Raw genomic sequence first — 16,804 nt, 5'->3', positions numbered from 1 at the left:
CCTCTCTTGGCTGGGGATAACTAGGAGTTATTTGCTAGCAAAACAAACTTACTGTACATATCAGTCAATGCATTTTGTGTGCCTGCCTGTGTGTATAAGTATCCCTCTCTCCTCTCTCCTCTCTCTCTCTCTCCTCTCTCCTCTCTCCTCTCTCCTCTCTCCTCTCTCTCTCCTCTCTCCTCTCTCCTCTCTCCTCTCTCTCCTCCTCTCTCTCCTCCTCTCTCTCCTCTCTCTCTCCTCCTCTCTCTCCTCTCTCTCTCTCCTCTCTCTCTCATTCTATTCCAGCCTGAGCTTCTTTTATCCCACTCTCAGTCGCTCTGTGTTTCTCCATGTCTGCGTCTTTTTTAGATGACTTTCTGTATGACTAACTTTCTGGGTCTGTGTCCCTGGCTCTCTTGCGCTTTCTCGCCCGTATTTAATATGCTGTAATGCCATCTTCCCCTTGCTTGGGAAGATGTAAATCATACTCCAAATGTTCCGGAATAAGAGAAGACGTCTTCAAAGCATATTGAATATAATTTGGGGTTCCTGTCCGGGCTTGAGCCTCATAAAACTTTATAGATAACCAATAAATTAGAAAACAGAGATATATGTACTACTGCAGGGGAGCGCAAAATTTTCTGCTGCGCCCCCCTGTCTTCCCTGCCGCGATACACCCCCCCCCACTTCCTACCTTAGAGTTACATGACCCGCATCACGCCACATGACCCTGCGGCGTCAAATGACATGTCATTTGACGCTGCGTTGCCATGGCGACGTGCCACAGAGCGCCTGAATCTGGGTAAGTAAACAGTTACAGAGGCCTCACACGATCCCCCGGTATTTAATTTAAATGCTGTGGGGAAGAGTGCGGGGCCTCTGCAACCGCCTGCGCTCACCCAGCAAAATCTCCAGCCCCCCATGGGGCGCGCTACCCAGTTTGTGCACTGCTGTACTAGCGCATGAATGAAATAATGGTTGTTTTCTTGAGAACCACTGCCATCTGTGTCCTTTCTTCTATTATATGATTCGTATTCTGTATAGTCTGTGGTATCTTAGAATGTTCCTGATACGTTCACAATTTCCACTAATTCTTTCCATCAGTCTCTGAGCTTTACTTTGAGGTCGCTGAAGATCAGCCCTTTTACATGTCTCTCGCTCTGGTTCTCTGAAGGATCAAGCGTGCTCAATTTGGTCCCCATGACTGGGTCTCTATGCCTGTACCCAGTGGAGCATCATTTCTTCTGGTGGACTCCCTAGATCTAGAGACAGAATACCAGTTCAGTGTCCTTGCACAGAACAAATTGGGGACTAGTTCCTTCAGCGAAGTGGTCACAGTACGGACCCTAGGTAAGGACAAGTGCACAGTTAACACTTTTTTCTACTTGAGAGATCAAGAAAATATATTGTATTATGGTTGGCATCAGATCCCCTGACTGTCCTATGTCACACTGCGCCCGGAGGGAGGGGCAAAATCAGTAGATGATGGATTTCATTTTTTACTGTGTTACTAAATACAAGTACAGATTAATGAGGCCATTGTCCCTTTTGTCTATGTTTTAACATATTTAATATGGTAGGACAGCGAGACTCTATAGCCCCTATGGTGGAGGGTAAAACTCGATGGATCATAGGTCCTTTCTGTCTGTTTTTGTTTCCTACATTACCATGCAGTGGAATTAATGGACTTGATGGACCATGCCTCACTTCTATCCCAATATCATTGTCATTTTAATTTTTTTGTTAAGCTTTCCCTCCCACGACCCCTGAGCCTCTGTTGGTTTTGACCTCACCCCGCTGCCTCACGGCCAATCGGACTCAGCAGGGAGTGTTCCTTTCTTGGCTCCCTCCATCCAATCACAGCTTTCCGCTGGATCGTTACATCATGGAGTTCCGCTTGGCAGAGAGATGGGAGATTCTGGATGACTCGGTCGCAGGCAGTGACACCGAGATCCTGGCGAAGGAACTATCCCAGGTAGAGTAACACAGTCTCCTTTATATCCACTACGGGGTATATGTACGAAATGATGCTAAGAACATCTGGCGCCATATTGTTACAAGAAATCCACAAAATATATTGCATGTGTGCATCTATTTACTAACTTTTTATTTTTTCATTATGCACGGTGAGCATCAAAAATGTTAAGTAAGGTATACTGTATATAGGTAAATAGAAACTAGACGGGTGTAACTGGGTGCTCCTATTAGTGATTATTGTGTGGAATAATAATATATATACATAAAGATATAATAGGGTGTATAATAATTGTGTGAGGAAATATGAGCGATAAAAGTTAGAAATAAACCAAATCTTAATACACAAGTGATTACGTTGTGACTTCTATACGAAACCAACCACATCCAATATACAGCTGAACCCCGTTATAACGCGGTGCTCGGGGAGCACAGAATGAGATCGCGTTATAACCGGGATCGCGATAAAAAAAAATGGCCGCCGCGATCAGGGGTTCCGTGTCCGCCGGAAGGGGAGACTGGGATACCTCTCCCAGCTGTCTCTGAACCCGGCGTCGCAGCAGCACCCCCACGCAGGGCCCGGAGCAGCTTCGCAGGTGAGCCGAAACCATGGAGGGAGGGAGGTGTGTTAGTGTTGGGGAAGCTTCTACATATCAACCTCCACTCTCGCACAACTAATTAATAACAGACGGTGGTATTTCTCATCTCTGTCAGTATGTCCCTGTACATTACAGCACATGGCAATATCTGCTCTGGATTTCCTATTGGATGCTAAAGGAAAATGTGTTTGTGGAGGGAGAGGCTGTTTAAAATAGCAAGACCAAATGGTCCTTGTCTGCCATCAGTGTCCCTGCACTGTCCCCCTGTGAGGGTTATCAGTGCTGACACAAGACGAGCCGTCAGTGGAAAGAAGAGACAGGGGATATGAGCATGTTTGCTCACGCTAAGCCGGGCGCATGAAGACTTTTCACACTCTGGGTTTACATACATCACAGGCCAGAAGTGTTTACTGTGAAGGGAAGACATTCAATCCAGCGTGCCATGTTCAAATAAACATCAGCCCTTGGCACTCACAGTGGCTGTGTGGGAAAATGCTGGTACTTTTCGTAGGCAGTAACAATAGCACTAAGTCCCTCCTTGGGTGTTTTGTTCACAATGTTAAATGGCTGAGTGCTTTCCCTTGATTTCAGTTTCCTTCCAGAGCTCCCACTTAGCAAGGCTGCAGCTATACACCACCCAAAGTCACGTGCTCCTTATCTCCCTTCCCCCGCTATAAAATAAAAATACAACTTTATTAAAGTGGCAGTCCCATGTAGCAGGTCAAAAAAATGGAAGCACGTAACATTAAATTACACCTAAAATGATACAACATCCTGTATTTTATTTGTCAGTCAGCATTAGACATGCTAAAATAAGCACTGATCACTAGCACTCCTTCATCCCACTGACTGCCTGGGGGTGGAAATGGCAGCCATCTTAATTTCAATCAAAGTCTATGATTTTGGAGTGTAACATCATAAAAATAAAAGGAAAATATCACACTGAAAAACAAGCTGCAGCTATTTCAAGTCTTGCCACTTACTAGAGCCACTTCAGCTTTGCAGGGGATCCGACACCACGGAGGGGAGGGTGTGTGTGTGTCAGCAAAGCAGGAAGAAGCCCGTGGGGGGAGGGGGAGGATCTCATGCAGTCTGGAGAAGCTGGGATGTTAGCTGTCTCTGTGCGAGTCCCCCGCCTGGAGCCTGCCCCCTCTCTCCTCCTGTGTGTGTGTTAGTTATTAAAGTTTGACCAAAAAAAAAAATTCTACGGGAAAACGGGAGCCACGCTTACACCGCATAAGCGGATCCGCGTTGTAGCAGATCACGCTATAACGGGGTTGAGCTGTATGTGTGAAAGTAATGTGTAAAGCAGCTCAAAACCCTTTGTAGGACTGTTCCATAAGTCCTCTGTAGTAGTGATGTCTTCCAGGCAAGGGGATCGCAGAGTATTCACAGGGATGGTACAGTATATATAAAAAAATGAAAAGCATATCTATATATATTAACACACACATTCCTAGTAAGCTCAAACCCCAACACCCACTATATATATATATATATATATCCCTTGCTGCAGTGGAAGTGCTGGATGATGATGGGGAAAGGCGGGGTTGCAGACCTGCCTAAGACATGCAGATGAGCATACAGTTGTATTTGCATATTTGCTTTCCTGTGGAGGGTTTTTGTCACTTTTTTACTCACCATAACTTAACTCAGTATTATGGTTTAGCCTATCCCATAGCCTCTTTGCATACCCAGTTAAAATCAACCCCACACTGATGAGACCCATCAAGGTCGAAACAGCTGTCTGTGGGTGGTTTTCTGGCTATGCATCTTAACCCTGGCTGTGCTCAAAGCTGTGACCATGCAGAAAGCTTAAGCCTATAGGGAACCATGTTAAAAATGGTTTTTGAGGCAAAAAGTGACACTGTGTCCTCATTTGCATGTCATTTCCCAGGATCCCTTGCTGCAGTGGAAGTGCTGTATGCTGGGTGATAATGGGGAAAGGCAGGGTTGCAGACCTGCCTAAGACATGCAGATGAGCATACAGTTGTATTTGCATATATATATATATATATATATATATATATATTGTGTGTGTGTGTCAAAAGGAATGCTACTGAGTGTGGCAAATGTATACAACAAAAGACAGGGGAGCCCAATGCTGCATCCAATTGACAAAACATATATGGTAATAAGTGTAAAGTTTAACTACAATAATAATATTTTCTTGGTTATTTAGTTAAATTCTTTGGCCAAAGCGTCATAAGCCTGCATACCAACGTCAAAGCATAACCAAATTTGCAGGTCCTAACACTACACTGTGAACCTTCCTCTTTACCTGTGTATGAGGAGGAACAACCATAGTAGGTCCTGTCCATACAGCAAAGTGAAAAACCTCCCAAGTTAATAAGGTTTTAACACATTTTGTTAAGGTTGGTACTACTTTTTAGCAGTATAATGTTAGCGCAAAAAAATGTGCAAAGATCATGTTAGTACATTAGCCACTTTAAAGTTTACCAAAACAATCCCCATTTCCATGTAGAGCCGGGTGGCAGTCGCATAACTACGCCTTACAACATAGTTACATAGTAGATGAGGTTGAAAAGAGACGTACGTCCATCAAGTTCAACCTATGCTAAAATTAGACGACAGATACTTTATCCTATATCCGCACTTATTGACCAAGAGGAAGGCAAACACAAAAACCCAGTGTCATATCATCTGATGATATCTCATAAGGGCAAATATAAATGCCTTCCTGACTCCAAGATTTGGCAATCAGATTAATCCCTGGATCAACATCCTTCCCATGTTTACTTATTTGGTATATCCGTGTATACCTTCCCTTTCTAAAAAGACGTTCAACTTTTTTTTAACAAATCTATTATATCTGCCATCACAGTCTCCATGAGTAATGAATTCTACATTTTAACTGCCCTTACTGTAAAGCAGGGGGGCACAAACTGGGGGGTGCAAGAATTTCTATGGGGTGGCGCGCGGTTATAGAGTACCCGCGCCCTTCCCCAAGGCATTTAAATTAAATGCTGGGGTAGGTGTAAGGCCTCTGTAACTCCCTTACCTGCTCCCTGCCAGCTCTTCAGCAACGCGTCGCCATGGCAACGCTCTTCAAATGACGCGGCGGGGTCACGTGATGTGGGGTCACGTGACGTGGCGTCAAATGACCCACGGCGTCATTTGGCTCTGGGTCCTTGGAGAGGGGGGGCACGAACGTTGCAGCTGCCGGGCAGGGGAGCACAGCTCAGAATGTTTGCGCCCCTCTCCTGTAAAGAACCCTTTCCTGTTGCTGATGAAATCCATTCCTCCAACCTTAATGGATACCCCCGAGTCCTTTGTACTGCCCGTGGGATAAATAGTTCTTTTGAAAGCTCCTTGTATTGTTCCTGAATATATTTGTATATAGTTATCATATCCCCTCTTAGACGCCTATTTTCTAATGTAAACATCTAATTTAGCTAGCCTCTCCTCATAAATCAGATTATCCATCACCTTTATTAATTTGGTGGCTCTTCTCTGCACTCTCTCAAGTTCCATAATGTCCTTTCTAAGGAGTGGTGCCCAAATTAGTACTCCATATTCAAGGTGTGGTCTTACTAATGCCTTTTAAAGAGGCTTCATGTTATGTTTACTTCCCTTCCATCCATTGCCCGTTTAATGCAAGATAAGATCTTGTTTGCCTTTACAGCTACTGCATGACTTTGAGCACTATTGCTAAGTCTGCTGTCTACAAGCACTCCTAAATCCTTCTCCATCAAGGATTCCCCTAATTTATCCCAATTTAATTTGTAAGTTGCCTGTTTATTGTTGCTTTCCAAATGCATACCAAAAGTGAAAAGAATGGGAGGAGCGCACGAACCAAATGCAGCAGGAAGGAACCAAAGTCAAAAAATGAATAAAAAGGGCACTTTAATGTGTCATGAGACCCATTCTAGGTCTATCCCTATGCGATGGCGTTCAATTAGGTCTATCCCTATATAAACACACACACTGGCATATGGGGGTATACTCTTTGACAAAGAGCTTTGCCCGAAACGCGTCAGAGTGCTTTTTTGACCCATGTTTTGGATGTCTCTGTTTGTCACTATGGAATAAATTGGATTTTATTTTTATTCTTGGTGTGCCGTTTCCCTGCTTTTTTCCCCATCGCTGTGCTCCACTTATCTCTCCTGTGAGGATCTCTTCATGGATATATATACTATTTAGTTTGTTATTTGTTTCATTCCCCTCCCCTCTCCATCCTAGTTTAAAATCTCCTCCAACTTTTTTAACATTCTCCCCCCTAGCACAGAAGATCCCTCTTCATTCAGGTGCAATCCGTCCCTAACATAAAGATGACACCTCTCAGAAAAGGAGTTCCTGTGCTCTAAAAACACAAACCCCTCCTTCCTACACCACTTTCTTAGCCATGCATTAACCTCCCGGATCTCTGACTGTCTCCCTGCGGTAGCGCATGGCACTGGTAGTATTTCAGAAAATACTACCTTGGAGGTCCTTGCCTTAAGCTTTTGGCCTAGATCCCTGAAATCATTCTTTAGGACCCTCCATCTTTCTCTAACTTTGTAATTGGTGCCAACGTGTACCAAGACTGCTGGGTCAACCCCAGCCCCCCCCCCCCAACATTCTGTCTACCCGGTCCGCAATGTGCCGAACCCGAGCACCCGAGAGACAACAAACTGTTCGGTTCATGCGGTCCTGGCAACAGATTGCCCTATCTACCTTCCTAATAACTGAATCCCCTACCACCAAAATCTTTTATGGTATCTGAGCATCCTGAGTCCCCTCTATGCTGGAGGAACTATTCACCTGGCTGCTAGAGGAATCAGTCTCCCCCAGCCTTGCCATTTCTGCTATGACACTCCCAATATCTTCACTCAATATGGCTTAATCTATTCGGACGGGTCAGCCTCTTCTTCTTGCCCCTGCTTCCCCTTCTAACTGTTACCCAGCTACCTACCTGCTCCTCACTCACAGCGCCACCACCAGTCCCAGCCAGGGCCTGCTCAGTGAGCATTAAACTCCTTTCAAGATTGTCAATGTCCCTCAATATTGCAAGTTTCCTCTTCAGATCAGCAATCTCTGACTCTAAAGAAACCACCCGCTCACACTTCCCACAGCGGTACGCTCATTGGAACAGCTGCTCTATGTGCATATACATGTGGCAAGATGTGCATTGAGTGGCATTCTCAATCCTGCTCTTTATAGCAACTATGAAGTTATAAGTACCAACAATAAACTGTACTTCAATATACGGTACCTGGTTTAACCCCTTCCTTGTTTAAACTCCTTTTGATGTCATGACATCATGATGTTACCATGTCGTGACGTCGCCATGACAATGCTGCATCAGTATTGCATAAACCAGTTTTTGTAACCTTTTCAGAACAGCTGAATGTTTTATTTTGATTCTATTTTTCTTTTTTACTTTATTTTAAATTAATTTAAAACAAAAAAATGCTTGTTAAATTATAATACAATAAAAATGGCATTCGGGTTTGTTTAAAAAAAATGCTACAAGTATTTTCTCATTGTGCAGAACTGATAAAAAAAAAAAAACACACACACACATAGGATGCTGCTTTGTATGCAGCTTTAAGACTTCACTTTTGTGACCTAACAAGTATACCTTACTTTGAAAACTGCATGGATTCAGCCACCGGTGTCTATGATTTTAGCTAATGGGCTTCAATTTAGTTTCCTGGTCTTGAGAAGTAGCTACAGGTATTTTTTATATTTTCTATATACACTCATCAGATTGGCTGTGGATCACAGCTGTTCTTCACTCAGTGTTTTTACGTGGCAGGTTTATATGAAGGCAGAGGGCTGTCACAGCATCATTCTGCTTCTCTCTTCCCAGGACACGTGGTATGAGTTTCGGGTCTTGGCTGTCATGCAGGATCTGATCAGTGAGCCCAGTAACATTGCCGGCGTGTCCAGCACAGGTATATAGTGTCAAACTCTGAATCTTTTGTCATATTTCAATTGCTGAAAGCATTCACAGTTGAAATACATGTCCTTTCCATTTTCTTCTCTTAATCTCCTATCACTGAGAATCTGTGTTACTATAACGTATTTTTGTTTGAAATAATGTGCACTGTATATGCATAAATTAATTACAACCATACACTGGCGACACACTTTATTCGAGCTCGGCTAGTCCCACGAATTCGGGTAAACCCGGGTGTATTGAGGTTTGTGACTGTTTTCTGCCCGAGTGCATTGGGTTATTTTCGAGGCAGGGATTGAAGCATTTTATTCCCCCTGGCTGCAATACTGCACAGTATATATATATATACTGCATTACAATTCATGAATTTATGCCATCTGGTAGACACGCGAAGCATTGCAGCCTATTAAATCCTAATCATTATCATTTAACAAATCAGCCGCCCATCAGCCAGGCATGAACCCAGGCTGGGAAGGCAAACGCAACGGGGCTTGTCAGAGGTGAGGAGCGGCGCATTCCAGGTATCTGCCAGGTACATACTGGGTATTTGCTCGAATAAAGTGTGTCGGTGCAGTATATACCCAGGCTAAGACACAAGAGTACCTCCGTAACAAAAATGTGCTTTCCGGTGCTGGTAATCCACAAATGCATCTCATACACGCATGTGTTTGTTCATGCAATGTGCCCCCTAGTGGTCAACAGATTGCACTGCCGCACTACAGCCATATTTTGAAATACATTTCAGCACTTACTGTGCCTTAGCCATAGCTACGAATCTTTGCCCCTAATATATGTTACGTGATGTGATAGCAAAATGATTCAGAGGGATATATGTGCGACCCTCCTACTATGGACACACTGTACCATGTAATTATTATTCTTTTGTTATAAATAAAGCCTAATGGGTTACATCTTCACTTAATGTAGATAACTTTAAATGATGTAAAAAGGCTGCTTCATATAGTATGTGTCTGCTGTTTGGCAAGGTCAGCAGCTGGGGCACTTTAGAAGTAAATCCTCCTGTCCTACATAAAAAGATAGGTTAGGGTGAGAGGACAGGCTCTTTACACTGCTTACCATTGAACTTGGCCAAGATACAGTGCTTTCCCTTGTCCGTTTTGTATTTCTTTTTTAACCTCCTCTGCTTCTCCTTTGCCCCATCCCCCTGTCGTTGTCCTGTGCATTTTTGCGTTTGGGTTTTCTCGATCAGTGACCCTGCCTCCCTCTCTTCCCCCTCAGACGTCTTCCCTCCACCGGATCTGAGCGACGAGGGTTTCGCCCGGCCGGTGCTTGCTGGGATCGTTGCTACCATTTGCTTTCTGGCGGCAGCGGTCTTGTTCAGTACACTCGCAGCTTGCGTGGTGAACAGGCAGCGCAAACGCAAACTTAAGAGGAAAAAGGGTGAGTGAGGAACACAGATGACTGAGCGCTCTGTGAAATTCTTCTTGCTGCTTTCAAGTCACTCAGGATCATCTACTGTCTACTGGATGAAGGAGTAGCTCAGTGAGTAACAACACTGGCTCTGTTAACACTGATACTGAGTTCAAATCCCAGTGTCAGCTCCTTGTGACCTTGAGCAAGTCACTTTTTCTCCCTGTGCCTCAGACACCAAAAACATAGATTGTAAGCTCATCTGGGCAGGGACTGGGTCTGTTGAAATCCTATGTGCTGCGTATCGCATGGTATATTGTAATTAAGAAGTGCTTTGAGTCCCATTGGGAGAAAAGTGCCATATGAAATAACGTTATTAGAAGTTATTACTGAATAATACATTATTGATGGACTCCAGAAAATAAAAATCACTGATTTTTGTTTACCTGTGGATACTACATTAGTTTACCCATTACCTGGGTAGGTAACTGCAATGTACAGTATGTTATGATATCAAAAAAGCCTTATTCCAGACAATGACAAATACATTGTATCCTACATATTCCATAAAACGGTACAATATAAGGATTTAACACGGCATAGACACAAATATATGTACGGAGAAATGGTCTCGGAAGAAAAAAAACAACTTGCATTGTTTGTTGATGGATTATGTTCTTTAAACTAAATCCAGCTTTTAATTAATTGTATAGAGAGGAAGAAAAAAAAATAGAAACCTGCATTGTATTTCTCAGAGAAGGAGATATAAGGCTATTTATACCCAATGGGTTTTTGATATCAGAAGGGAAATAAGACATGCATGTCTGTTTTATTTACTTCAGTTGAGCTCTGTTCTTACACATTTTGTCTTGCACTTTACCCTCAGATCCACCTCTCTCCATCACACATTGCCGGAAAAGCATGGAGTCTCCGTAAGTACCCGCAGACAATCAAGATAGCAGAGAACAGGCATGGAACAGAACACATAATGGCCAGTCATGGCATTACAATAATGTATGTGTGTGTGTGTATATATATATATATATATACAGTGTTCGACAAACCTATACATTTGCTCGCCCCGGGCGAGTGGATTTAACATCGTGGCGAGCTCCTATTGGCCCAAGCAGCACACGTTTGGTACTAGGTGGCGAGTAGATTTTTTTGTGTGGCGAGTAGATTTTTTGGTGATTTGTCAACCACTGTATATATATATATATATATATATATATATATATATATATATATATATAAAAATAAACACAGAAACAATTAGTAGCGCTAGTGAGTGAATGATAGTGTTAAAATGTGCAGATTAATTCTATATACAGTATGTGTAGTGTAAAAAATGGATTAAATAAGTGTAGCAAGTGAATAATGTGAGCATCAATTGATTATAGCATAGGGTCAGTCTGTACGGAATAGGCGAAGCTTCTGTGTGGTCAAGCCTGACCAAAGGTAAACAGAAAACAGGAGAAAAAGAAGTGCCAGTTCCGTATGGTTGAAAATAAATATGTGTAAATTTTATTAAATGACCAGAGTAGTCAAAAGGACTAGTAGTAAACTGGTGTGATTAAAAAGCAATAATATGGCTAGTACAAGCAGATAGCAGCAATTAGCAAGTGACATATGGAAGGGGATGTGGAGCAGGGAAGCAAGATATCATGGGGAAAAAAGGCCAACAGTGGTGAATGTCAATGACAGTCCATATGGCTGATGATAGCCCAGTAAGGAACAGTAAACACAAACTAGAGAATGTCCCTTCTCAATGGTGATGTGGGTGTGCTGGTGACAGCCCTGTTACATCTGTTGAAGCACGGAATATACCTCCTCAGCGTGCGATCCGGTTAAACTGGCGTTGGACAGTCTCATATGTAGGCACACCATAGATATAAATGTCAATATTCCAATAAGATGGTATAGATATGGAATATACAAAGTCACTGAAGATGTAAAAACAGCAAACCAGACTGTATCAATTATCTGGAAGGACTTCAAAGTAGGTGGCCAGACTGTAAAATATATTTTGTCCAAATTAGACAAACAGGTATTTTTGTGGACCTGGATGTTGAGAAGTCAACCACTATGTGGCCAAATGGAAAATGTTCTTGCATATAGCAGAACACACTCAATAGTAAATTAAGACTTGTTTTTTGTGTCCCAAGTTGCAGACCGACCTGTCCCCTCCAGACACTCTCGTCAATGGAGCGGGAGCTGCAGCTGGAACCTCCAAACTAGGTGTAACGCTGTGCGGTCCTGGTGACTTCACTTGCAGGGACTACAGAATCCCCAATAAGTTACAAAAATCCCAACGCGTTTCATTATACAATCCGTAACTTCCTCAGGGGTATTCCACCTTTCTTGCTTGCTTACTTTAAAGACATTCGAGCAGCCTTTCCTGGGAAGTAATTGTGACAGCACACGTTGGGCTCTCTTGTCTAAATAATATAGATGGGGAATGGTGAAAGAATTGCCATAATTAAGTAACATAGAAAAAGACAATTAGCTCAATACACATACTCATTGTTTGCTGTGATATGTTGAAATGTGCATTTAAATATTCAGTGCCAACATTGCAATTGAATCATCTGAATATTCTGTGATATTTTGAAATAGACTGTGATATGTTAAGCTATCTGGAGCAATAATGTCACACGCTACAGTGAATCTATATGGCAAGGTTTTCAAGGCAATAACATAATAGAAATATGCCACTCAGCACACTGAAAACGCATGCATTAAAAATGCGGCATTTAAAAGCACAGCTATAACCGTACTATTTCCTAGAAATTAAATTCTTATGCCCCAATGTAACATGCTGTGAAGCCATTTAACTTTAATTCAAATTACTCTTCTATGTATCTTCTTTCTTTTTTTAGATGGAATGCCTTCAATAGTTTCATAGATTCATGTGCACATGTGGCCTTTGAAATGCTGGATCAAAACCTGCATTCAGGTCTACACCACATACTGTACATGTAGATACAATTGGTATTCTCAGAATAAACCATTTTGCTATATAAAAGGTACCACTTGTTGCATTCACTACACCATGTAAGCAATTTTCTACGACTGTTGAGTTGAGCGGTAATAGCATGACCTGCACTACTGGTGCTGTTTAGTGGCTGCAGCCCTATGTTCTGTAAACTGCATTTAGGCTGTATCAACATTCGTATTCCCCACAGGTTGTCCTCAGGCAAGGTGAGCCCAGAGAGCATACGGACACTGCGTGCTCCATCAGAGTCCTCTGAGGACCAGGGTCTCCCATGCAAGCGCCCACTGAGCCCCGGGCGTGAGAAAGAGCTCTCCTTGTATAAGAAGACCAAGAGAGCCATGAGCAGCAAGAAATACAGCGTCAGCCAGGCCGAGGCTGAGGTCACTACCCCAATTGAGCTGATCAGCAGGGGGCCGGACGGGCGTTTTGTGACATGTGGACCAGATCAGGAGCCAGCGCTCAGGAGCCGCAGGATTCAGGGCTTCCCCTTTGCTGAGGAGACCGACATGTACCCAGAATTCCGGCAGTCAGATGAGGAGAATGATGAACCATCTGGTTTGAAGTCCCAGCTCACCCCACTGTCGTCCAGCCAGGACTCGCCACTTCAGCCTCCTGCCTACAGTCCCCGCTTCCAGCATCAGCACTCTGAAGGAAGGCAACAGCCCTCTGGCCAGTCCAGGTCTGGCGGATACCATCATGCCCATTTGTATGGCTACCTGAGCAGCAGTCCTCGGGATTCAGATCCACCTCCACCCTTCTACATGCCAGAAGTCAGTCCCCTGAGCTCTGTCATGTCCTCCCCCCCATTGCTTCCTGAGGGATCCTTCCCTCCCATCCCTGAAGAGAATGGAGAGAACAGCTCCTGCAGCACCCTCCCCCTCACACACACACCCACTGGAGGCCGCTCTCCAGAGCAGTGGGGATGTCCTGACTTCCCCTTTGTGGGTTTGGAGGCTCCTGCATCCCCTTCCATGTTTGTTCAGCACCGGTATGAGGCAGGAGAGACCCGGCGTCCCCTCCCTCCACCTCCTCCTGCAGCCCCCTTTCCCCGGGGTCGCCCACCGCCCAACTCACTGCAGGTTCCATCGTATCCTGTAATCCTGCCTCTGGAGCCCCACCCAAGCTGGGTAGGGAGGCTCCCTAGCCGGTGCCCTCCCCCTCCTCACCCCACTTCTTGGCATGATGCAGCTATGCAACTGGCTGCTCAGGGTCAGCTCCGGCACACCAGCCAAGGAATGGGGATCCCGGTGCTTCCATACCCAGACATCCCGGACACAGGGCCCTTTGGGATGGATACTCGTTGGTTTGAAAGCCGGACGCGTCCACAGATGAGTCCCAGACAGCACCGCAGGCTGGAACCCAGCCTACACCAGGTGGTGCTGCAGCCATCCCGCCTCTCCCCTCTCACCCAAAGCCCACTGAGCTCCAGACATGGCTCCCCCGAGCTGAGTGCCAGAGCCAGACCCCGTCCTGGTCTGCTGCCCCCGCCACCTGTCTGCTCTGGAATTGCCCTGCAGCCTCCAGGTTTCTCACACAAATCACCCCCTTCCTCTGGATCCCCAGCAAACAGTAGCCGTGGGGAAAGTCCCAGCTACCGATCAACCCCACCGGATACCTCCCCCCATGCTGAAGGATGGAGGAGGGGAGGAGAAGAGCGGCTGCCCGCGGAGACAATGGTGCTATGCACTGCAGGGTGAGTGTGACGCTGGTAGCATTGCACAGAGGTGGGAGCTTTTCTATATAGAAGCTCATGGAACATTTAAGGTGTGCTCAGGCTTAAGACCGAACTGAGAATACACAAGGGATTTACCTTCACTGTGTCACCAGTGTGTCAGTTCAGAGGCACAATATCTGGCGCTAACTGTTGTTTTTAGGAAGAATTACTGTTGTTATAAGTTGGCCGTTCAACAGACCGTCTTTTTTTTTTTTTTTTTTTAACTATTTATTTTCTTGTCATCCTTAAAAGAAAACAAGTTAACCAACAAAATATACAAATCTACGAATTAATACAACCAATTATAGGTGAAACAAAAAGATGAACAAGACACAATTGCATTCCAGATAAAACTTAGGACAACATATGCGACAGAAACAGAATGGAAAGGAATACTCTATTATAAAATGATTGTAAAAGTTAATAGAATATTATGAACTTCAGTATGAAGTCCTAGAGCACAATGTTTTAGTGCTGTGCACATTACAAATTGTGTAATCAAAACGTTATTACTTTATTGTTAAAAAAAAACCATTGCCACATTACTGAGTAAGACAGGGAAAAAGCTTTGCATATTATAGCGGTAATCTCCCTGAAATTATATTTTGGAACAGAATCACATGACTTATCAGCAGGAACCACGGGATCAGGTGATTTTGGCCCATATTTACTAAGCAGTCTAATGCCATAAGGCACCTGGCGCCAGAGAACTCATTACAGCCGCTGACTTGAATGTTTGTAATTTGCCTTCAATCTCCAGCAGGTGTTTTGTGGCAGAATACCTGTACTGCTTGGTACATTAAATGTTTCCCATAGCCCCATATTTACTAAGCAGTGCTATGTCAAAAGATACTTTGCGGTGCCGGAAGACACCATGGTCCATAATTACTAAGAAGTCTTTTGACGTAAGGGGCATTCTGACTGTGGAAGATGCCTTAAAGCCCATTTAATTCAATGCACTGTAAGGTGTCTTCAATCGCCGGAAGGTGCTTTATGGCAAAAGACTGCTTAGCAATTATGGGCCCTTATGGCCTGTTCATTTGAATGGGCCAGAAAATGTCTTCCAGTGATGGAAGATTTCTTATGGCATAGCATCTCTTAGTAAACATGGGCCTGTGTCTTTGTATCATAAAATATGAATTCTACCTATTCAATACTCAGTAAAGTGGCAATTCATTTAACCAATGTAGCAGTACAGACTTGTGGTTACAGAGGTGTAAAGCGGTTTTACTTACTTGTGCCCATCACCATGTGACACGCCAACTTGATAAATAGTGGTGGACCTTTCCCATGGGTACCTAAAAAGATTTGTGTATATTTTTCCATGTTTATTATACAGTACACAATGCATTCACAACCTTTTTAGCTGTTGAGGTTTCCCTTCCCCAGTACTGAATCATCCACAGTATCAATGGTAGTCATTGGGATGCCCTTGGCATGGGCACATTTGTCTTTGACATTACTACTTAGAGTGTGTAATATGCAGCTATAGAATAGATGTGGGGATTATTCACTAAAGCACGATAGTTCATGCAGGGTATCGTATATTCATTGAATTGCTGACAGAGAAATGTAAGATCTATCACACTTTACTGAGTAGCTCCCATTAGGGACTTAGCCCATGGATAGTTCCAATTGCTCATACATCTAACACGAGCTGCCAGATGGAATGTTAACTCCAGACCCAACGCATTTCACTTTCCACCGCTCTGCCCGTGGTAACTGTGTCTGTTTCTGATTGATCTCAGCTATCTGGGCAGTGTTGACGTCATGAACTCCTCCGTCCAATAGGTAAGGGTGATCCATGTCCGAAGGGGGAAGAGGGAAGGGCGGGAGGGGCTCCTGGAGGGTGGGAAAATATGGGTGGTCTTTTTATTTATTAATCCCAGCACCTGCTTTAAAGGGGAACAGAGCATATGGCTTCTAGCACATCAAAAAACTCAGCCACCAAATGCAATCAGAATAACATTGAGTTAGAGAACATGAGAATTGGCTTTATCAGCAGACATAGCGCACGTTGGTAATATACTTATCTCATGTGTCGGGGTAGTCAAATTCTTATAGCAATCCCAGCTACCTTTATATCTGTGTCTGCCCTGTGAATGCCATTAGTACGAGACCGTGATATAAAAGGCTGACATTGTTTGCTGTTTTAACCCTTTTAGTATTGGGGGGTGTTTGTTTGTACCCATGAGTGCCAAAGACGTTTGGAGTTTTTGGGGCTTGCAATGTTCAGTGCACAATAATAATATTCTTACTAATAACCT

At 43.9% G+C, this 16,804-nt stretch overlaps 1 protein-coding gene across 3 annotated transcripts in view; it reads left to right on the top strand.

The window, feature by feature from the left end:
* IGSF9B (immunoglobulin superfamily member 9B) overlaps positions 1–16,804 on the top strand; it is a 90,337-nt gene that overhangs the window by 47,043 nt on the left and 26,490 nt on the right. For 2 of the 3 annotated variants that reach the window (XM_075603370.1, XM_075603369.1), the window contains exons 13-18: positions 1,154–1,329; positions 1,728–1,954; positions 8,368–8,452; positions 9,697–9,858; positions 10,715–10,760; positions 13,014–14,516. In XM_075603370.1, coding sequence (XP_075459485.1) covers positions 1,154–1,329; positions 1,728–1,954; positions 8,368–8,452; positions 9,697–9,858; positions 10,715–10,760; positions 13,014–14,516 — 2,199 coding nt within the window. Of the gene's footprint in view, positions 1–1,153; positions 1,330–1,727; positions 1,955–8,367; positions 8,453–9,696; positions 9,859–10,714; positions 10,761–13,013; positions 14,517–16,285; positions 16,329–16,804 lie in introns of all 3 variants that reach the window. The other variant, XM_075603371.1, reaches the window with a different exon arrangement.

This window comes from Ascaphus truei, chromosome 6, assembly GCF_040206685.1.
Source record: "Ascaphus truei isolate aAscTru1 chromosome 6, aAscTru1.hap1, whole genome shotgun sequence".
In the NCBI taxonomy this organism is placed as follows: domain Eukaryota; kingdom Metazoa; phylum Chordata; class Amphibia; order Anura; family Ascaphidae; genus Ascaphus; species Ascaphus truei.
Note: the sequence above shows the minus strand (reverse complement) of the source record. Positions and strands in the feature narration are given on the sequence as shown.